Genomic DNA, 24,620 nt, shown 5'->3' on the forward strand with positions numbered 1-24,620 from the left:
TCCAAAAAATAAAATAAGCAAGTAAATAACCGGGTGAGAATGTGGTAAAACGTGGTAAAGATCAGGTGGGGGCTTTTCTTTTTCTAAATTGCTTTTCAAATTAGTCGGTTGGGTTTAGGGAAGGAGGAGAGTGGGTCAGTCGATCGGTCTGTCAGTCAGTCAGTCATTCAGTCAGTCGATAGCGGCCTCTGGTGGATTTATGGGAGAACAGCAGGCGCAAATGGCACTCGCGAGAGAAATCTGAGATCTCAAAAAGCGTACACAGCGGCCTCTGGTGGATACACGAAAACAAAAACTGCAAGAAAAAAAAATGTAGCTCCTGGGACGTATTTGGCGCTCTCCAGAAATGTATATAGGAGGTACGTTTTCAGAATGAGCCTGGGTTGTTATTTTCCCAATCTGATTGTGTAACTCTTTTATTGTGCTTTTCTTATGACCCTCACCTTTATGTTACAGATGAAGAGACGCTTCAGCTCATGCAAACACCTCGATGTTCACTTCCAGATGATGATGATGATGAACAAACCATTCATTCTGCACAGCACGCTGATCCGCAGAACCAAAGGATGAAGAGGGCCATTTCTACCTGGACAAGAAGAAATATCAACTGGAGGTTCGGCTGATTATTTTAGCAGTCATGCTTTTCTTTCTGCTTTTTCCATCCTGCATGCCTTCATACTTGATAGTTACACTAGGGGGAAAAGCACAATCTTAAGGAGTGTTTACACCGCCATTTACAAGTAAAACAGAAAACTATATGCATTTAAAGGCTGTTTATTAAAGTTGACAGCATTTTTGTGGAGGTCTGATAATAGGGTTCGAATTAAAGGGGAATTTGGGGGGGATAGACCCCCCTAATTAATGCTTGATCTCCCTGAAGGAGGTCAAAACAAGATGTATGGGGGGTCAGTCCTGTAATACTGACAAATATTTCCCTCTGGTCTGTATATTTAAAATAATAGATAATATAAATATAAAGTTTGCATGGTCCCCTCATGTCCTCCGGGTGCTCCAGTTTCCCCCACAGTCCAAACACATGCACTATAGGTGAATCGGACAATAGTATCTGGATGCAGACTTTATGATGCAAGCTGAGATTACATCAATCAGCAATGCAATGTCAGACACAATGCACTCAGTGGAGTGAGTAACGTCATGATGGTGGGTAGGGTTAGGGGTGGGGTTAGGTAAGCGCATTAAAAAGCATTGGATGCAGCTCAGATTGCACGGCACCAGGTCTGCATCCAGACCCCTCTCCAATTGCATAAATTAAATTGTCTGTAGTGTCTGAGTGTGAATGTGTGTATGGATGTTTCCCAGTACTGGGTTGCAGCTGGAAGGGATATGCTGGAAAAGTTGGCGATTCATTCCGCTGTGGTGACCCTTGATGAATAAAAGGACTAAGCTGAAGGAAAAGGAATGAATGCATTATTATTATTATTATTATTATTATTATTATTATTATTATTATTATTATTATTATTATTATTACTATTATTATTATTATTATTATTATTATTATTATTATTATTATTACTATTATTATTATTATTATTATTATTATTATTATTACTATTATTATTACTACTACTTTTATTATTATTATTACTACTATTCTTATTATTATTATAATTATTATTATTATTATTATTATTATTATTATTATTATTATTATTATTACTACTACTATTATTATTATTATTATTATTATTATTGCTATTATTATTATTATTATTTATTATTATTGTTGTTATTGTTATTGTTATTATTATTATTATTATTATTATTAATATTATTAATATTATTATTATTGTTATTATTATTATTATTATTATTATTATTATTATTATTATTATTGTTATTATTATTATTATTATTATTATTATTGTTATTATTATTGTTATTATTATTATTATTATTATTATCATTATTATTATTATTACTATTATTATTACTACTACTTTTATTATTATTATAATTATTATTATTATTATTACTACTATTATTATTATTATTACTATTATTATTATTATTATTATTATTATTATTATTACTATTATTATTATTATTACTACTACTATTATTATTATTATTATTATTACTATTATTATTATTATTATTACTATTATTATTATTATTACTACTACTTTTATTATTATTATTACTATTATTATTACTATTATTAATACTACTACTTTTATTATTATTATTATTATTATTATTATTATTACTATTATTATTTTTATTATTACTATTATTATTACTATTATTATTACTACTACTTTTATTATTATTATTACTATTAATATTATTAATATTATTATTATTAATATTATTATTGTTATTATTGCTGCAAAAATCCTATTTGCAAAGCTAACACCTTCCACACTGCACAAACAAATGCCACTGCAAAGACATCAGCAAGTGTACATAAAGTAAACGCTAATTCCTGTTATCGTATTCTTTGTTTCCTCAGGCTGCGCTCTTATCCAGTATCCTCCAAACTGTCCCGTGAGACGATTCGCTCTCTTGTGTTTTACGCACTGAGAGTTTGGGCTGATCCAACACTGCTCGAGTTTCATGAGGTTACATTTACCTAAATATGTTTCTGATCTTCCTGACATGATATGGGGCCAAGTTTTTAAAGGGATAGCTCACCCAAAAATTAAAATGTACTCACTATTTATTCACAGTGAAGTAGTTCCAAACCTTTATAAGTTTCTTTTTTCTGTTGAACACGAAAGAAGATGTTTTGAAGAAAGCTGAAAGCCTGTAACCATTGACTTCAATAGTATTTGTATTGGTAACTAGGTTCATTCTGAAAACTTAGCCCTATTTACATTTCTGGAGATTGCGAATTATGTAGCCAGAGGTATGGCTGCATTTCGTCTTTAAAACAAACGCTACAGGGCAATATGAAACCATTACTTTTCGCTGTTACCAGCTGACGCTCGTGTGGACAGCTTTCCTGCCTGTTACCAGTTTATCCAGTTAACTCGCCATGTACAGTCAGCGGACTTTAGACGCAGGGAAGAGTTGACTGAGACTGCGAGGGCTTTTCTTTTTCTGGATTGTTTTTTAGATTAGATTAGATTAGATTAGATTAGATTCAACTTTATTGTCATTACACATGTACAAGTACAAGGCAACGAAATGCAGTTCAGGTCTAACCAGCAGTGCAATAGCAGCAAGTGCAGGATACAGGTATAAGTTATAAAGTACAGTTATAGAAAAACTATGGTGATATTTACAGATGGATGTACTATGAACATTATTTACAGGTTGTATTAGCTATGAACAGATTTACAATAATTGAATATATATACAGGATGCTATATAATCAGAAGTGTGCAGATAGATAAACAATTACAAATGTCCATGTGCAGTGGGTATGTACAGTTCAAATAAATGAATCAGTGAATCATTTAAAACTCTCAGTTGGGTTAAGGGAATTGGGTGGGTGAGTCAGTCAGTCAGTCAGTCTGTCAGTCAGTCGACAGTGGCCTCTGGTGGATTTAAGTGAGAACAGCAGGCGTGAATGGCAGCTAGGTAAACACTCATGAAGTAATAATGAAATGGAATAATGCACAAAGCCAAAATGAGACCCTGGACCATAAAATCCGTCAAAGTTGATGTCATCTGAAGGTTAAATAAATGCGCTTTTCTTTGACACACTGAAAATTCCCTTGATGCACTAAATGTCTTGATGCACTAAATGCACATCACGGCTCTTTATGGTACCTCACAGTACATGGAGTGTGTTCATTTATAGCCCATAAAGTTGGTATGAGAATCAAAAAATTTGTGTCTGCGTGGTTGTGTGGTTGTGCGCGTGTGTGTGCATGCGTGGTGTGCATGTTTGTGCGTGCATGTGTGTGTGTTTGTGTATGAACCCATAGCCTCATTATGAGAATTTAAGAATGTGTGTGTTAGCTTGTGCGCATACATGTACATGTGTTTTGTGTGCGTGCTTGTATATGTTTGTGTGCATTTGTTTGTGTGTGCATTTGTGTGAGAACAGCAGGCGCGAATGGCACTCCCAAGAGCAATTTGAGATCCCAAAAAGCATACACATCGGCCTCTTGTGGATTTGCAAAAAAAAAAACAGCAAAAAAAAAACGTAGCTCCTGGGATGTATTTGGCGCTCTCCAGAAATGTATATAGGGGTACGTTTTCAGAATGAGCCTGGGTTGGTTTTTTTATCATGGAAGTCAATGGTTACGGGCAGGGGCGTTGCTAGACATAAAGCTCTACTAGGGCACTGCTCCTCGTCCAAAAAATAAATAAATAAATAAATATATATATATTATATATATTTTATATATTATATATAAATATATATAAATATATATATATATATATATATATATATATATATATATATATATATATATATATATATATATATATATATATATATATATATATATATATGCATGTATGTTTAGGATTAATTTTTGTATATAACAATTATTATTCTAAATAAATAACAGAAATTAATCCTAAATGTAATTGGGAAACAATCTAAAGACACAACTGGAGTGATGCTAACATAATTTATGAAGTCTTTTGCATAAATGTTAATTTTATTGCAATGAAATTCTATAGACAACTCTATAGAATACAATAAAATATGTTTTATAGATTTATAAGTTGTGTGTTGTCTTAGACCCAATTCATAGCCGAGAATTAGGTTTAAGTCTCACCTCCCTGACTCATCATCCCTCCTTTTTGCTTCATACAAAAAAATATAATAATAAATAAATAGAAATCAGTATCATATTATTTAAACTTTGTTTTGTCGACTTGCAAAACTCACTGCATGCAGACACCTCCATATAAAAGACTGTTATACCGGGCATGTTTACTACCAGGACTTACACCGGGAGCAGAGTGCCGCGTCAGCGTCAAGCAGGAGCGGTGCGTGAGGTGCGCGGGTATGTTTTTTTTCGGTGCAAATACTCAGTTCGCTTTTTGATAAAACTACATTGCTTTCATCAGCGTTGGTTTGGTTGCACATGAAGAATAACGTCTTTATTCTGGGATTACCACTCTTAATAAATACACTTGCATATAATGTAAATCATATCTCAAAGCATTTACTGGGGCACTGGCGATTTTTACTGGGGCACGTGCAATAAATATTTATATAACAGTAAATATTTTCTTTTGAGTTTAACATAAGAAAGACACTTATTTTATTCAATCAAGTAAAAAACAACACGCTAGGAAAAAATTTTAAACATTAGTTTTTCTCAAAGTAATATTTTACATTAAACCAGTTTTCATACCATGTGATCACCTGAAAAAAGAGGTACTGCTTATGTGCTATTCAGTATTTATGCATTTTTATTTGTGAGTTTGATTACCATGTTATGTGACATTATAGCCATACTGAAAACACCAGTTGATAGTGTTCAACAGAAGAAAGAAACTCAAAAAGGTTTGGAACAAGTTAAGAGTGAGTAAATGAAGACAGAATAAATTTTTTTTGGGTGAACTATCCCTTAAAGGTCTCATGAAGTGCTTTGAAATGTGCATTTTTATTTAATGTTTGATCTAATCTCAACTGAAACACGAAGAGAGGGTGGGACATAGTGTAGCTCCTCCTCTTTTAAAAAAAACAGCCAATAGTGTTTTGTTTTATCACAGCTATGCTAGTGGTTGAGCTCAAGCGCATCAAATGAGACGAGGGCGGGGCATGTCAGATACTAGAGAGTATTTGATTCGTTATGATGTGAATAATGTGAGCATTTGTGGTTATGTTTGAGGTGACGTGAATAAAACTGTTGATCCATTTGGGCGGAAGTGACAAACTACAAGCTCTGCATCTTTATATCAGTTTCATACCTTCTAAATGCGAATTTTTTCACTATTTTGGAGCGCACTAGCTTACAGATATCTTAAAGAGCCCCTATTGTGTGTTATTGAAAATGACCTTCCATGTAGTGTAACACAGCTCTAAGAGAAGTGAAATATCCAGGCTTAAATCTGAAAGTGGACAGTGTTTAAAACTATTGATTCATCTAAAAAAAGAGTCGACTCATAGTGCACTGAAAAAAATTATTCAAAGATGATTCCTTGGATTTACTAAATTTTTGTACGTTAAGTAGTTGTAAACAATTTATTTGGGCTGAATTTAAACAAACAAATTAAGTTGAACATTGCTCAATTTAATTTGTTTGTTTAAATTCAACACAAATAAATTGTTTGCAACAGTTTTGCATGCAACACTTTTTTCAGTGTGGTTAGAATGAATCGTCTTCAAAACGAGTCTTTCGGTGTTTTGGCGTGACGTGGCTACGAAACATAAGCCCCGCCCAATTATTGCGTGCGCAAACCCGGGAAATTTTAAACCTGCGGCCCCGCCCACTAACACAGTAGCAAGGACAAACAGATCCTGAAGTCATTGTGGCTGCGTCCGAAACCGCATACTTCCATACTATTGACCTTATTCTACAATGCGGAAGTGCGCTCGTTTTTGCGATTGTTTCAGGACTTCCGATTCAGTAGCCTATGGGAGAAAAGACTAGAAATAATAAACGGCAGAAAACGGTCAAACTACTCGCTCTACAAACAAGTGTTTGCATGATTATAGAGACAAAGTACAATAATATAATAAGAAAAGATCAGTTTGCAACATAAAGCAGCATTACGAGTTGTTTTTAACCTCTAAAAATGAATGGACGTGAATGAGATTGGATGTTTCGAGCCAAAAAGATTCAAATGGCTGCGCCCGCTCATACGCAGAGAATAAGGTGAATAGTGTTTGCGTGTCTGTGAAGTAAATGCTGATTTACAGGTACGAGGCCCTGAGGGTGCGGATCTACAGATAGATTTCCTGCATGGCCCACATGGAGATGGATATCCGTTCGATGGAGCAGGTGGATCTGTTGGCCATGCTTTCTTTCCCTCAGACCCCAACAGGGCAGGTGGAGTTCATCTGGATGCAGAGGAGGACTGGGCCTTCAGACAGCCAGGTACATCTGCAAACACTCGTGAATTGAATCATGAATTGAATCAACACATTACTTTACGCTCGCCTGTTCGTGAGATGTGTATTCTTGGGTTGTTTTGCGATTCAAGATATTTGAATGTTTTATTTATTTTGAAGGGGTGACATGGTGGCTCAGTGGTTAGCACTGTCACCTCACTGCAAGAAGGTCGCTGGTTCGAGTCTCGGCTGGGCCAGTTGGCATTTCTGTGTGGAGTTTGCATGTTCTCCCCGTGTTGGCGTGGGTTTCCTCCGGGTACACAGTCCAAACACATGCGCCATAGTGGAACTGATTAAATAAATTTGGCCGAAGCGTAGAAGTGTGTGAATGAGTGTGTATGGGTGTTTCCCAGTTCTGGGTTGTGGCTGGAAGGGCATCCGCTGTGTAAAACATATGCTGGATAAGTTGGCGATTCATTCCACTGTGGCGATCCCTGATGAATAACGGGACTAACAATTTACAATCCGTTTTATCTAACATGCGGACACATTCACACACAGCAACAGAGGGAACGGATCTGTTCACAGTGCTGGTGCACGAGCTGGGTCACGCTCTCGGACTGACCCATTCATCAGCACGCCAGTCTGTAATGCGTCCGTACTACCAGGGGCCCCTGGGGGACCCGCTGCACTTCAGTCTGGGGCATCACGACCTGCAGCACATCACGGCTCTTTATGGTAACTCACATTACATGGAGTGTGTTCATTTACAGCCCATAGAGTCGGTATGAGAATCAAAATATGTGTGTGTGCGCAAGTTTGTGTGTGCGCAAGTTTGTGTGTGCACGCGTGTGTGTTTTTCTGTTTGTGAGCCCATAGCCTCATTAGGAGAATCTTAGAATGTGTGTGTTTGTGTGCGCATACAGTACATGTGTGTTTGTGTACGTGCGCTTTTGTGTGTGCGTGTTTGTGCGTTTTTGGGTTTGTGTGTATGCATATGTGCATGTTTCTGTGTGTGCGTGTGTGTTTGATTATGAGTGTGTGAGTGTTTGTGTGTGTTTCTGTGTGTGTGTGTGTTTCTGTGTGTCCATGTTTGTCTGCACATGTGTGTGTTTGTGTGTGAGCCCATAGCCTCATTAGGAGAATCTTAGAATGTGTGTGTTTGTGTGCGCATACAGTACATGTGTGTTTGTGTGCGTGCGCTTTTGTGTGTGCTTGTTTGTGTAAGTTTGTTTGTGCATATGTGCATATTTCTGTATGTGTGCATGTTTGTGTGTGTGTGTGTGCACGTTTGTGTGTGTGTGCATGTTTGTGTGTGTGTGTTTGTGTGTGTGTGCATGTTTGTGTGTGTGTGTTTGTGTGTGAGCCCATAGTCTCATTATGAGAATCTAAGAATGTGTGTGTTTGTGTGCGTGCTTGTATATGTATGCGTGTGTGTGCAGTTGTTTATGTTTGTGTGTGTGTGTGCATATGTGCGTGTTTCTGTGTGTGTGTGTGTGTGTGTGTGTGTGTGTGTGTGTGTGTACGTCTGTGTGTGTGTGTGTGTGTGCATGTTTGTGTGTGTGTGTTTGTGTGTGAGCCCATAGTCTCATTATGAGAATCTAAGAATGTGTGTGTTTGTGTGCGTGCTTGTATATGTATGCGTGTGTGTGCAGTTGTTTATGTTTGCGTGTGTGCATGTTTGTGTGTGTGTGCGTGTGTGTGTGTGTGTGTGTGTGTGTGTGTGTGTGTGTGTGTGTGTGTGTGTGTGTGTGTGTGTGTGTGTGTGTGTGTGTGAGAGCCCATAGGCTCATTATGAGAATCTAAGAATGTGTGTGTTTGTGTGTGCGCATACTGTACATGTGTGTTTGTGTGCATGTGATTTTGTGTGTGCGTGCTTGTATATGTTTGTGTGTGTGTGCATGTTTGTGTGTGTGTGTTTGTGTGTGAGCCCATAGCATCATTATGAGAATCCAAGAATGTGTGTGTTTGTGTGTGCGCATACAGTATATGCATGTTTGTATGCGTGGGCTTTTGTGTGTGCGTGCTTGTATATGTTTGTGTGTGTGTGTGTGTATGTTTGTGTGTGTGCATGTGTGTTTATGTGTTTTGTGCATGTTTGTGTGTGTATGTTTGTGTGTGTGCATGTGTGTTTATGTGTATTTGTGTATGTTTGTGGGTTGTTTATACAGTTTGTACAGTATAAAAACAATGGAAAACTATGGCATGTCCTCACAATTTACAAAAACAAACCTGTGTGTGTGTCTGTTTATGCTGGATTCAGGTCAGAGGGGTAATGATATTCCAACAGACACACCTCTTCCTGTGACGGAAACTCAACTTCGCCATCGACATCACAGACTCACACACATGTACACACACGCACACAGCCATCCGGACAGGTAAGAGACGCTCAATTCAGTTAATTAATTCAACTTTAGAATTCAGGATCAGCCTGTTTAGTTTGAATCTCAGCACATAAAAGAAGATGCGATGCAGATCTTGATGCACTGCGGTGTATTGAAGATGACCCTGAAGCAGCTTCTGTTTAAAGAAAAAATATATATCAGTTATGCTCGAAGTAATTAAATTCCTTGAGATTTTTTAGTACTTTTCATAGTATTTAGAAAAGTAATTTAAATACTATTTTAAATCTGTAATTAGTAATTCATTGGGCGACACGGTGACATAAATGTGATATAAATAGCCCTGGGAGTAAGTAATTGACCCTTCGCTAAGCCACACCCAAAAACATACGCACAGGAGGCCTCTGTCAAGCTTTCGAGCGATGGAAACAAGCCAAAGCGTTGTCCGTATGATAATCTGATGGCCGGTATCCTAAAAGTTTGGACGGGGTGGTGGAATTTTTTCCCCTTTCCAAAACCTAAAACCCAAGGGGAGAAATGCCAGCGTGGATCAAGCTGTGTGAGGGGCGCTAAAGGAGCGGAGTTAAGCTAGTTTAATTTTGATATTCCTGACACATTCAGTGATAGATGGCAATAACTCACACACCTCTTACCCTAAACAGATCTTAACTGTGTTTCCTACAAAAATACAAAGCAGGTTCTGTTTCCCAGCTGTCTTTTTCTTTTTTTTCTCTCGATATTATGAGCACTGCTCCGTTTAATCTCTCGCAATAGTAGTCATACTAATAGCAATCATATTTCCATCTGTTTCAAGCTACGATTATTTGAGATCAACAGAACAAAAACAAGATGCGATCACAGACTGAGCACTTGCGATCAATATATTTCACCCGCAGCTGTTTTTCAGTCATTTATAACCCTCATGTCCATGTCAGAGCTACAATTCATTGATGTTTTCGTCCGTTGTTTAGAGATTTAGTCATTGGTGACGACGTTATAGCAGGTTAGTGTCTGCTTTAATATTTGGTGTCTGAATAATATTTGCTGGTAGGGAAAATCTATTTGTTCACTTCTGCTATTTATGCTTTGATTTGCATTTCAGTCTATTTATTTACCTTCACTGAACTGTAAATTAGAATAGAAACGGTATAAAGAGCACACAAACATGCTGACAGTTATAGGTGCTGTACATTGTTATGGGTCAATGATGCTAATATTCGACACAAATCCATCAGTTTCCCCTTTCTGGCTGTTCTTTCTATGAATGAATTATGTAGAAGCACTGTCCATGCATGTTTCCTCGTCAGTTAGTAACGCTAGATTTCATTGCACAACTCTTAGACTTTTACACACCTGAAACTTGTCTATAGCACTTGTTCACTGCTGCTCTTATAGTTGTGTAAATTGCTTCCTTGTCCTCATTTGTAAGTCGCTTTGGATAAAAGCGTCTGCTAAATGACTAAATGTAAATGTAAATGTACAACATTAATCTGTCAGGCTTTTTGGCTAAAAATAGAGAAATCACGATTTAATGTTATTATTAGACCATTTTTAAATGTCACCTCTCCTGCTGTGCATGAACTAAGCTTCTGAATGGTCAGTGTATGAGGCGGCTAGGCTAACCTAGCTTTAATTTTGATTAAATAATTTTCTAATCGGTTGCGTATCATGTGGTGAATATACCCCTGTAATGCATACTGCAGTCTTTTTTTGTCTGGCGTTCTCTGATATCTCACCTGTTCACCAAAAATGACTAATTATATCCCTGGCAATGTCTGACACTGGTGCATACATATTGTAAAAGGCGTGCCAGACACGAAAGCTGAAATACAGCTCTTTAGTCAAAAATACAAGTAAATTTATTTGATGTGTTTGTAGTGGAGTTTATTCAAGTTTTTTCGGAAATGAAATGCAGTTTGCAGTACACACACACACACACACACACGCACACACACACACACGCACACACACACACACACACACATACACACACACACACATACATATATATATACCCACATAGCAAAATATCTCTGGCCCACACAATCAGCTTTTGCTTGGCCCACATGCTGCAGTGAATTACGGTACATGACTGGACCAAGTCTGGCTTCCAGACAAGGGTCAAACATGGACCAAATCTGGGTCAAGTCACAGCCAAGTTAATAACCCATAACTGGGCCTGAACTGAGCCAGATATGTTGATGTGTCATGACTGCAATAAAATTGATAAACCCATGAATCACTGCTCTTTAGGCGTGCTATGGGCGTGCTTTTTCACAAAGCGACCTGATTGGCTTTATTTGAAAATAATAAAGATGTATATTTTAGATTTGGGTCAATATAGGCCAAACTTACATGGCCCACATATCAATTATTAACATCTGGGCCAAATACTACATTTGACATCTGGCCCAAGCATTGTGTGCCGCCTTAAAGACGGTGCCACCACTGCCAAACCAGGGCCATGTTTGGCCCACATGCTGTATGCCAGTGCCGGATGAATTCCTGCTGTGCCAGATTTATGCCAAAATTTATGCTACCTGGGTATGTGTGGGTGTGTGTGTGTATGTATGTGTATATATATGTGTGTGTATATATATATATATATATATAATGTATGTGTGTGTGTGTATGTATGTGTATATATATGTGTGTGTGTGTGTATGTATGTGTGTGTATATATATGTATATATGTATGCGCGTTTACTGACACCATGTGGCTGTGGTGATTATTTAACTGTCTTTATTACAAACATGCTCTGTTTTAAAAACGTTTTCAGCTTATAAAACTTACAGAAATCAGAGAGAGTTAACCAGATATTTTAATCTCGGTTTCTTTGCTAATAAATGTTCTATGGACATGTGTGTACATGTTATTGTAGGAACATGGCACCTGTCAATCAATCGGTGGCCGGGGAAAACCGCACTCCTATGTCATGTTGTGGTGGGCCTCAAAATTACTGGGATTTGGATCCTATGTTAACATCAGGAAATTTTTTTAAAGAGACTTATTGTGTTTCTATCACTCCAATATGTGGACACACTACACCTACACACAACTCTGTCCAAACAGCTTACGAAAGTTTATTTTTATCAAAGGTGCCCTTTTTAAAAAAATATATATATATATTTTTTTTAATTGGTTAAACGGGTTTGTTTAAATAATCAGTCCAAGGCACCCTTAAAATAATTGAGAAAAGTTCAAAAGCATTAATTGACATGGCTGAAATGCATAGGTGCACAATAGGGCTGTTTTTAATATTATAGCCATGTCAATAAAGGCCTCTTACATTTTTTTCTGATTGTGTGCTGATTATTTTGTTTTGCTTATCCAAAGAGCACTGATACACTAAATACCCTCATAGCTCCTTCAATTTGATTTTGCATTTAGATTTCTTTTAATGTCTTTTTTAAATTAAATAAACTGTCAATTTGTCTCATTTAAGTTCTGTGGATCGCTGTAACACCAGTTTTGATGCAGTCGCCAAAATTCGAGGAGAGATCTTCTTCTTCAAAGGTACGCATTTGAAGTTTCTACATACAGTTGAAGTCAGAATTATTAGCCCCCCTTTTAATTTTTTTTCTTTTTTAAATATTTCCCAAATTATGTTTAACAGAGCAAGGAAATTTTTTTACAGTATGTCTGAAAATATTTTTTCTTCTGGAAAAAGTCTTATTTGTTTTTCAGCTAGAATAAAAGCAGTTTTAAATTTTTTTAAAGCCATTTTAAAATCTAAATTATTAGCCCCTTTAAGCTATATATTTTTTCGATAGTCTACAGAACAAACCATCATTATACAATAACTTGCCTAATTACCCTAACCTGCCTAGTTAACCTAATTAACCTAGTTAAGCCTTTAAATGTCACTTTAAGCTGTATAGAAGTGTCTTGAAAAATATCTAGTCTAATATTATTTACTGTCATCATGGCAAAGATAAAATAAATCAGTTATTAGAGATGAGTTATTAAAACTATTATGTTTAGAAATGTGTTGAAAAATATCTAGTCTAATATTATTTACTGTCATCATGGCAAAGATAAAATAAATCAGTTATTAGAGATGAGTTATTAAAACTATTATGATTAGAAATGTGTTAAAATCTTCTCTCCGTTAAACAGAAAATAGGGAAAAAACATAAATAGGGGCGCTAATAATTCAGGTGGCTAATAATTCTGACTTCAACTGTAATTTTGCACAAACTTATTGAGGTTTTTGATATGCACCTCCACCTCTAGTATTGTTATTGATCTACATCCTTCTCTTTATGCATTCATTCAGTGCCGTCTACAGGCCAAATCACTAGTTTCTCCCTATTTCCACATCTCTCTCACTTTTTTTTAAACAAATAAAGCAATAGCGATAGACAGAGGAAGAAAATACTGAGTGGACAGTACACAAAACTATACAAACAATGAAAAATACAAGTATATACACTTATAAATACATATAATTAATATACTGACCTCTAAGGAAAAAGGAGACACTGGGGAACACTTTACTTGAAGAGGGTGTTCAGAAGACTAACATTAAACCTTTATAATCATGACATGACACATGTTGTGAATCTGTTATAAGATTTGTTATGAGATTTCATGCATGCCTATAACAACTGCTATTAAGTGATCAAAGAGCATAGAATCACCAAGAGGTGACACTATTTGGGAAAAAGCCACTAGATGCCGCTCATAGATAATACACTAGATAACGCATCGGGACCCTAAGCATACGTCAATAGCGCCGCCACATTTGTACAGTGCTCTCAGGACAAATGTCATTCAACCGCACTAGTCAAGAGTGTTACTACGTGAAGATGCTGGACTTTAGCGCTGTGTACAGGTGTAGTAACGAGCAAACAAAGAAAACAAAGCACAAAGACAGAACATTTCATAGGTAAGATCTTGTTTTTAACATTTTTGTATGTTATGAACTTTTGTGCTAAACAGGTAGCGTTATTAATGATGATACAGTCTCTTACTCTATTCACCATTAGGCAAAGTAGCACCAACTCGCACTTAATACTCGGCTCATGCTATTTTGTTGAATAAAATCAGCAAACAAAGCAAAGAAATATGACGACGAGATGCTGCGGTGCCGGAAACTTGTATTATTGTCGGTTATAAGGAGTCGTCCATAACGGAGATTCATTCACAAACGAATCCAACATTATGAAGCTGCAGGCCCGGAGACCCAACCGCACGCTCAGACCTGCACGCTCAGACGGCTAGACCTGCACTTCCAGACCTTTCAGTGCCACCTGCTGTTTAAAAGATCGACTGACCTGAAATCAGCTGCTTTTAAATTGTAACTAAAACTATTTTTTTCTACTATAAAATATTACGCTATGATTAAATACATTATTATATGAAGTATTAAACATACTAGATTTTGTTTTAATGCATTAATTCTGTTGTATTTTTATTAAATGTATTTGTAAATAGATATTGTTCAGTTACTTCAAATTTTTTTATTGTTTTTTAATCATTTATCACCGTTTTCGTATTGAGTTGAGGGACTAAATATTATCTTCATATACAATACATTTCTTAACATACAATAAACTATAGTACTCTGAGTAATTTTTCACAACAAACTTTATTTTTGTATAATTTTCATTAGGTTCTGCAAATCATCAAGCTGTAAAAAATGCAGAGAAAAATAGTGAAAAATAATTATTGGATTAAAGATAATGTTTTATGTAGAAAATAACATCAAATAAAATAAATGCTTTACATTCTTGTTAGGGAGATTTTTCATTTCTAGAGCAAAAAACAGTTGAAATATCTGCAGCATTTGGTGCACTGTGTTAGTGTTGGCTTTCAATTGTAATATCTATCTGGGGAAAAAATTCACAAGTCACAAACAAATAATTTTTGCTTCAACCTTAGAGAGCTCATATTGACTTATTTGTAATCATTACAAAACTTATTAATAATTGTTTAACTGTTATTGTGCTACTCTTATTTTCTGTGCTAACACTTTCAGATAGAAAATACAGTAATATGTACAGTAGACCTACATAGCACTAAAATATCTTTCAAATAATAATTGCGTTATATATTAAACATTTTATTTTAACATTTTTACTTTAACGTTTATTTTGCCAGAAAACATTGCTAGAAAAGTGTCCCAATAACACTGAAAATAAGAGCAAGCTGTAAATATCCTAAAATAATACTATCTTTTGGCACAAATTTTGATCAAATCAAACACTAAAATTATTGTTTGTTAGTGTAATATTTTACACCACATTGATTTAGGCTATAAAACCTGGTCATTTTCAGGAATCGCTTTAATAATCAATAACCTTACAGCGTGTGTCTGGTGTTGCTACTTGCTAGAAAGTGCTTGTCTGAGCATGCAGTTGCGTCTCCGTACCTGCCGCTTCACCCAACCCCACAGCAGGTGGCACTGTCTGAGAAAATGATAGGTCTGGAAGTGCAGGTCTGTGTGTGCAGGTCTGAGCGTGCGGTTGGGTCTCCTGGCCTGCAGCTTCACCTTAGTCAACGAATCGCTCCCTCCGTCAGTATGAGAAGTGAAAGCAGAAGAAGGGGGTGTGTTTCAGGACACGGATTAGATCAAATTGAAGGGAGGATAGTACATTTCCATACACACAAACGCAAGCTTTTTGTCAGGAATGCCTGTGCGATCACTTATCCATCAATATAGTAAAGTGATGTAAAATTATAATTTTCGTAATTAAAAAAATTTGCATACTGACCTCCGGGAAAACCCCCGATCTCATAGATAAATGTGTATACGTGTATATCTCTGGCTTTGGATGGCCACATTCCTCCACTGCAGCTTGGTCTCGCATTCATTTCAAAGGAGCGCTTAGCTGTACTAAAATGGCGGCTCTATTGACGCATTCCTTCCAATAGACAACAACAGGGTAGGCGACATCTAATGTATATATCTATGGATGCTCCTAGTGTCACGCGGTGGCCCTTTTGGAATGAAAATTACTATAGTAATACAGCACAGATAACTAACATTAGAGAGAATTGAAATGAAAATATTGAGTTAAATATAAGTTAAAATGAGTACATCCCTATTGAAAAGTAACTTTTTAAAACAATATCCCAATGAAAACACACAATTTCCAAAATGTTGACAAGACTAATTTGAATACCTCTGATATCTAAAATATCTGTTTCACAAATAACATAAAAGTAAGATGAACAAAATAACTTAATTACTATTTTCTTTGTTTGTTTTACTCAAGTTAGGGTGAAGCAAAAATGAGTATACACAACAAAAACGACAACATTATCTGGTAGGTTTAACAGAGCTCGTACTAAAAAGGACGATTTAAAAGTTTTTAGTAAAAAAGCCCGCGAAAAGGCATAAGGTTTGTGTGATTGTATACTGTTCGATAGAAATACATTCATTCATTAATTTTCTTTTCGACTTAGTCCCTTTATTAATCTGGGGTCACCACAGCGGAATGAACCGCCAACTTATCCAGCATGTTTTTACGCAGCGGATGCACTTCCAGCCGCAACCCATCTCTGGGAAACATCCACACACACTCATACACTACGGACAATTTAGCCTACCCAATTCACTTACTGCATGTCCTTGGACTGTGGGGGAAACCGGAGCACCCGGAGGAAACCCACGCGAACGCAGGGAGAACATGCAAACTCCACAGAGAAACGCCAACTGACCCAGCCAAAGCTCGAACCAGCGACCTACCTACTGTGCTACTGCGTCGCCAGTTAAAAATGCATATTTTGTGTAAATGTCTAAGAATGTTGATGTATATTTTTGTATTGGTTTGCTCAGCTCTTACAGTGATTTCAGAAGAAAAGGAACGTTAATAAAGCTTCTTTAAACATTAGTAAAGTTTCGGCCATCAATCAGATGCGGTCTGCTACAGTCGGTATATTAAATATATGTGTTTATAAGTGTATTTTACTTTGTTTGTATTGTTTTGTTTACTGTCCACTCAGTTTTTTCTTCCTCTGTCTATCTCTGTCGTTTTATTTGCATTAAAATAAACAGTATGAGATATGGAAATAGGGAGAAACAAGCGATTTGGGCAGTACATTTCTGCACTGAATGGATGCATAAAGAGAAGGATGTAGACCAAGAACAATACTAGAGGTGGACTTTCAAAAACCTCAATAAGTTTGTGCAACAATGTCATCTTTGCATTTAAAATGTCATACCTGAGTGAATGACACTTAATAACAGTTGTTATAGACATGCATGGAATCTCATTCAGAGTCACAACATGTGACATTTAATGTTAGTCTTATGAACACTCCTTCAAGTAAAGTGTTCGCCAGTGTCTCCTTATTCCTTAGAGATCAGTATATTAAATATATGTATTTATAAATGTATATACTTGTATTTTTCTTTGTTTGTGTGGTTTTGTTTACAGTCTATCTCTATCGTTTTATTTGCAATAAAATAAACAGTACGAGAGACGTGGAAATAAGAAGAAACTAGTGATTTGCCCTGTAGATGGCTGCACTGAATGGATGCATAAAGAGAAGGATGTAAATCAATAACAATACTAGAGGTGGACTTTGGTGCATATCAAAAACCTCAATAAGTTTGTGCAACAATGTCATCTGTACATGTAAAATGTCATAACTGAGCCATGCTTCTAAAGGTTTAATTATGATCACCCCTTCAAATGAAGTGTTATTGAAAAGGGTACCATTTTTTAGAGTCTGTGGTGTGTTTTGCAGGCCAGAGCATGTGGAGAATAAGCAGAGGTGGTCTGGTGTCGGTCAGGGCTGTTCCTGTACAGAGGCTTGGTCGGCTCTTCCTCCTTCTCTTCCTCCACTGCGAGCCGTTCTGGAGAGACACACTGATCACGCCATCATCTTCATCAGCGGTCCGTTTACGAACACGTTACAAACACACCTAATTTAATATAAGTCCAAATTCACTTCAACCGAGTGTAAAAACATTTTTTGCAAATTAATAGATTTTAGTCCAAAATCTGGCATTTCTATCACTCGTTCTGTACTTCAAAATGTGCGTTAACACAGGCGTGATGGAAACCCAGCTACTGTCTCTGTTTCCAGATGGATTTCTTGTGTAATTTTGCCGTCCTCAAACATTCAGGTTCGCAGGTTTGGCTGTTCAAAGATCTATCACTCCAGGACGGGTTTCCTCAGCCTCTGCCCACTCTGGACGGAAGGTTTGAGGGTCTGCATTGGGACCCGACGCAGGGTGTGGTTTGGGGCTCCATTAGAGAAGAAGGACAGAATGGAGATAATAAAGTCTGGAGAGAACTCATTGAAGGAGGAGTGAACGGCATCATCATGGAGAATGACCACCAGAGAGAAACGAATGGAGACTTTAAGGGTGCGTTGCTTTTAGACCTTTAACTCAATTAAGTTAATACAAATAGCTGTTCCATTAACTCTTTCCCTGCCAACATTTTGTTTAAAAGTTGCCAACTAACGCCAGCATCTTTGATGATTTTAACCTACGTTTCACGGCCCTCAGAGTATTTTCTGCACTGAAAAAAAAAAGATTCACTGGATTTACAATTTTTTTTTGAGATTCTGAATTTAACCAAATAAATTAAGTTGAGCATTACTAAATTTAATTTGTTAATTTGAATTCAGCCCTTATAAAGTGTTTGCAACCACTTACCTTAACAAAAAACAATTAGAAAATCCAATGAATTCTTTTTTTTCAGTGTGCTTGAAAAATATGACCATATCAAAACAAAGAACCAAACATGCTGCTTTTAAACTAAAATAAGCAATATACATAATATTTTTTTGCAAGATACTACTATTCAGCTTAAAGTGCAATTTAAATAACACTTTATTTTGATGGTCCATTTGAGTATTCGTAGACTGTCTTCTTAATGTCTGTTGATACTGCTCCTTCAACAGACATTTAACTGACTATAAAAAACTTTGTACATGTCAACTTACACTAACCCTAACCCCAACCTAACAGTCTACTTATAATCTAATGAGAATAAGTTGCAATATAACTTATATTCAACAAACGGACCATCAAAATAAAGTGTGACCAAATACTTCACTAGGTTAACGAGGCAAGTCATTGGACAACAGTGGTTTGTTCTGGAGACAATTTGGGAAAATAAATCTTAAAGTGGCTAATAATAATTGCCTTAAAAATTAATTTAAAAAAATGTAAAAAGTAGGGACACTCCGATCAAGAATTTTGCAGCCGATACCGAGTACCGATTCCTTGTCATGATGGTCGGCCGATACCGAGTACCGATTCTGATGCTTCAAGGTTTACAATGCATAACGCACATCAGAAACGCATTTAAATCGGTAAAGGAAGAAGCACGCGTCTCGTTTTTAACATAGTTTTGGACGCAATATGTGAACAGCCCCATATAGATTTAACCTGAGAGAGCAATGGTCTATAATAGATATGTGATTACAGGCCGCGTGAGGGCATTACAACTTATAACACACAATTAAACACATATTTTACAAGCTACACAAATCGAGGCAACACTTTTAATCACACTTACATGTTATAATCTGGAGGAAGAAGAAACTGGTCCATATGAGCTGTAACAGTTACTGACAAAGTCCCTGTCAAAGGCTGCTCCACTAGCAAACGGCTGATGAATCCCGCGCTGCAGCGTAGGTTATTGTATTAAAAAACTGAAAAATGACAGGAACAAATAGCTCAAGGTTGGCTATACTGTGGTGTTGTTGTGAAAATTAACTTTAACCCTTTAATCCCCGCTGCCGAATCAAAGAGCTTAGAATCACCAAGAGGCGACACTCAATAGAATGTTCCATTGCAGAAGCAGCGCCCAGCAACAGCCCCGAGATTCCGCCATTTTGGAGTGAAAGCAATCGGTCGTCCATTGGATGTCATTGCTGTTACAATGGCAAGCAGCTGCTTTTTTATTTATTTATTTAAAAAGAGCATTAAAGCTGAGATACAACCTGAAAGACGACAGCACAACACTTACTATCACAATCATCAGCCCTTTTAATAGTTTATTTTACAGACTTATAATATGCTGTTGTTCAATTGGAATTTTCATGCCAAAATGGCCGTCGCATGACACTAGCGGCATCTAGTGGCTGTTTTTTGTCAAACAACAACAGAGTGTCGCCTCTTGGCCGAATCTCCATCTGTCAGTGATTGTCATCTTCACGTCATGATCAGTCCCGTGATCCCCAGCGCCTTCGCTAGTGTGTGGAGGGAAAGTGTGTGCACATTTTACCGGAACTGGAACTACATATTTGGTGATGTACCGTACTGACATCGACGCTATCAAACAAAGGATCCGAACCCAACTGGATTTGTTTATAAGACTCTGAGTCAAATATTTAGCTAAAGAATCAATACTTTTACACAAGGTGCGATTTAATCCTCAGCTGGATGTTTTCATTCACAGTGATACACACTGCATGGAAGCTCATTTTCAAAAGCCCATAATAGGGGCTCTTTAACTTTAGATTTTTACATGCAATCTGATCCACACGTTCTCATATTACATCATTATGAAGTCATATTCTTACCTACCTTGTCTAATAATACAAAAAGTACAAAAGTAGCAAACACATTGCTTTGAAATGTCAATAATCTGCATATGTATAGCTCTGGGTTAGGAAGTTAATTGCAGAGCTCCTCTATTTAAATACAAACAAGTTCTCAGCCACCATAACGCAACGTAACGCATTACTTACCATAAAAAGAAATACAACTAGGTACTTTTTTGGGGAGTAGCAAGTGGCGTAGCGCAAAATGTGGGGGTGTGGGGGTGTTGGGGGGCCCTGCAAGGACTGTTGACGGGGGTCCCTGTCAGAAATCACGCTCAGTGGGGGAGTGGTGGGTATGATGGTCACGGAAATCACGCTCAGTGGGGAGGGGGGGTATAACGATCGCGGAAATCACGCTCAGTGGGGAGGGGGGTATAACGGTCACGGAAATCATGCTCAGTGGGGGAGGGGGGGGGTATGACAGTCGCGGAAATCATGCTCAGTGGGGAAGGGGGGGTATGATGGTCGTGGAAATCACAGTCAGTGGGGGGGGGTATGACGGTTGCGGAAATCACGCTCATTGGGGAAGGGGGGGTATGACAGTCGCGGAAATCATGCTCTGTGGGGGAGGGGGGGTATGACGGTCGCGGAAATCACGCTCAATGGGGGAGGGGGGGTATGACGGTCGCGGAAATCATGCTCAAAAGGGGGGGGGGGGGTGTTTTACGCGCGGGGCCCCTTGTCAATGCATTACTTTACAAAGTAACTTTCCCCAGCACTGCATAGAAGTTCTGTAACTCATTCAGGACATGCGTTAAGGCTTCCCCTACTGCAGTGGTCTTCAATTCCGGTCATCGAGCTCCCCTGCCCTCCCTGTACATTTTATATGTCTTCCTTACTTCAAACACCTGATTCAGATCATCAGCTCTTTATAAGAGAGATCTATAAACTGATCTTTGTCTGTCAAATAAGAGAGACATACAAAATGCGCAGGGTGGGGGGGCCTGAGTACCGGATCTGAGAACCACTGCCCTACTGTAATAAACCTAAAACATGGATTGTGGTTAAAACTTGTCAATGGCTGGGAAAGAGTTAATGCGCATCTTTACCCTATAGTACTGCATTCCATGTGGATGAATAGCAGTGTTTAATTATTGACCCCTGTACATCAATCAGGTTCAACCTACGTTTTCAAAGGCAATTCCTACTGGAAATTCACTCATCCAGGCTCCGCCCCTGTTGAAGGATACCCTCGTCTTCTGGCCTCTGATTGGCTGGATTGCCCTCAGGACTCCTCCTACAGTCCTGCTGACATCTCTCTGATCTCTCATTATGGCCAACAGGAGCTGCACGAACAGAAAAAGGAAACCATCATCGACCAGATCAGACACAGTGAAAATAATAAACCTCAGCGCTGGGACTGTCCCTGCCAGAACACTGCAGGGACTCAAAGGGGACATGCTTTACTGTTAGCCTTTCTGTTTCTGCTCACTGTCATGTGTTAATAAAGGGACAGTTGACCCAAAAAGTGAAAATTCTGGCGCCATTTTTTTAATACGAAAGAAGATATTTTGAAAAATGTTGGACACCTGTAACCATTGACCTCCATAGTATTTTTTTCCCCACTATAGAAGTCAATGTCCACTGATTTTCATTCATTCATTCATTTTCTTTTCGGCTTAGTCCCTTTATTCATCAGGGGTCACCACAGCAGAATGAACCGCCAACTTATCTAGCACATGTTTTACACAAGGGCTGTCCTTTCAGCTGCAACCCACTACTGGGAAACACCCATTCACACACACACACACACACACACACACACACACACACACACACACTAATGCCAATTTAGTTGATCCAATTCACCTATAGTGCATGTCTTTGGACTGTGGGGAAAACCAGAGCACCCAGAGGAAACCCACGCCGATTTCCAACATTCTTCAAAACATCTTAATTTAATAGAAAAAGAAATGGGCAATATTTTCTTAGTTTCTTTCTATTTTCTAAATATATTTTTTATTTTATTTCTAATTTATTTTTGTTTATTTCTATATTCTGTCACCCCTTTTTAACACAAAAAAGATATTTTGAAGAATGTTAGACACCTGTAACCATTGACCTCCATAGTAATCTTTCCCTACAATGGAAGTCAATGGTCACAGTTTTCCAACATTCTTCAAAATATCTTCTTTATTTGAAAAAGAAATGTTTTTTCTTTATTTCTTTTTTAAAAAGTAATGAGTATTTTTTTCTCTGTTTATTTCTATTTTAGAAATATATTATTTTATTTTATTTTTTATTTCAATTTTTTATTTTCTATCTCCATTTCTATTTCTTTTTATTTTTGTTTATTTCTTTATTTTGTTTAAGAATGGAAATTCTGTCACCTTTTTTTTTTAGCACAAAAGAAGATATGTTGGACACCTGTATAACCATTGACCTCGATAGTATTTTTTCCCCACTATGGAAGTCAAAGGCCCCCGATTTCCAACATTCTTCAAAATATCTTCTTTTACTAAAAAAAGAAATGAGTATTTTTTCTTTGTTTATTTCTGTTTTAGATATAGAAATTTTTTTTCTTTTTTTTTTCTTAGTTTATTCTTATTTTGGTTGCTAACACAAATGCAGTGGTTATTAACTTCTCATTCATATTAAACCTCATGTGTGTAGTGTAAAACAAATATCAGCAACTGACCTGACGTTAATCATTTATATCTGAGCGTCCGTCAGCTCACTGGAGACAAATATTTATTGTGCTAAAGTTTAAAAGTAGAATGACATCTCAAATATTTTGAGAAAAAAAAAAAAAAAAAAAGTGACTTTAAACAAAATGTGAATTGTTCATATTTTTTGTAATTTTTTGTTAATACTTGTATTCCTTTTTACAGGCTTTGGTTTATGCAGTTGAAATTATTAATCCTTCTGTGAATTTATAAGATTAATTTTAATAACTTATTTATGTCTTTGCCATGTAGTTATTCAGTGATTTTATTTGAATATATTTTGTAAGATACTAGTATTTAGCTTAAAGTGCAATTTAAAGACTTAACTAGGTTAAATTACACTGTAAAACTCAACAGTCAACTTTATCAAATGAAATGAGTTAAGTCAAAGTTTACTGAAAGTTGATTCTACTCATTTGAAATAAGTTTTTGAACTCAGTTGAAGGTAATCAGTTAATTAAATATCTCATTACTTCAACTTAAATGGAATAAGTTCACAGTACTCATATAGATTAGCTTTTTAACTCAAATGATTTGTTGCAATCGGTTTCCTCAAACGGTTTGAGTTGCCTTAACTTATTGGGGTTTACAGTACTCAGTTGGTTCGAGTTCTCTTCATTTATTGGGTTTTGCAGGGCTCAAATTGCTTCATTTACTCAAATGGAGTAAGTTTACAATACTTATCTAGATTAGTTTTTGAACTCATATGGTTTGTCGCAGTCGGTTTCCTCATTTTGTTTGAGTTACCTTAACTTTTTGGGTTTCACAGTGTACTAATAGGGGGAAATTCTTAAAGATGATAATAATATTGACCTTAAAATGTATTAAAAAAATTTTAATCTGTTTTAATTCCAGACAAACTAAAAGAAACTTTTCCAGAAAGTAAAAGATAATGTGAAAAGATAATGTAAAAGAAATGGTCTCGCTTTGTTAAATATCACTCGAGAAATATTTGAAAAATAATTACAATTTCACTGGAAGACTAATAACTTTTTATTCTGCATTAGACTTAATATATCTTATTTACACAGTTTTGTTCTTTTGTTGCTTTGGATGCAAACATCTGACTAAATATAATGTAAGTTTTAATTAATCAGAAAAAGACTGTGATAGTCGTATAGTACTGGGGAAAAATGAGTGCTTATTTAAAGTAATGT

General features: G+C 36.6%; 1 protein-coding gene across 1 annotated transcript in view; it reads left to right on the top strand.

Annotated features, from left to right (window-relative positions):
* Nucleotides 1–22,265, top strand: part of mmp17b (matrix metallopeptidase 17b) — a 31,037-nt gene extending 8,772 nt beyond the window's left edge. Inside the window, 10 exon segments of the mRNA XM_056472749.1 lie at nt 457–613; nt 2,477–2,585; nt 6,803–6,980; nt 7,496–7,672; nt 9,198–9,315; nt 12,726–12,796; nt 17,981–18,043; nt 18,046–18,129; nt 18,363–18,605; nt 21,914–22,265. Coding sequence (XP_056328724.1) covers nt 457–613; nt 2,477–2,585; nt 6,803–6,980; nt 7,496–7,672; nt 9,198–9,315; nt 12,726–12,796; nt 17,981–18,043; nt 18,046–18,129; nt 18,363–18,605; nt 21,914–22,242 — 1,529 coding nt within the window. The 3' untranslated portion in view covers nt 22,243–22,265.
* Nucleotides 22,266–24,620: the final 2,355 nt, after the last annotated feature.

This window comes from Danio aesculapii, chromosome 14 (assembly GCF_903798145.1).
Source record: "Danio aesculapii chromosome 14, fDanAes4.1, whole genome shotgun sequence".
In the NCBI taxonomy this organism is placed as follows: domain Eukaryota; kingdom Metazoa; phylum Chordata; class Actinopteri; order Cypriniformes; family Danionidae; genus Danio; species Danio aesculapii.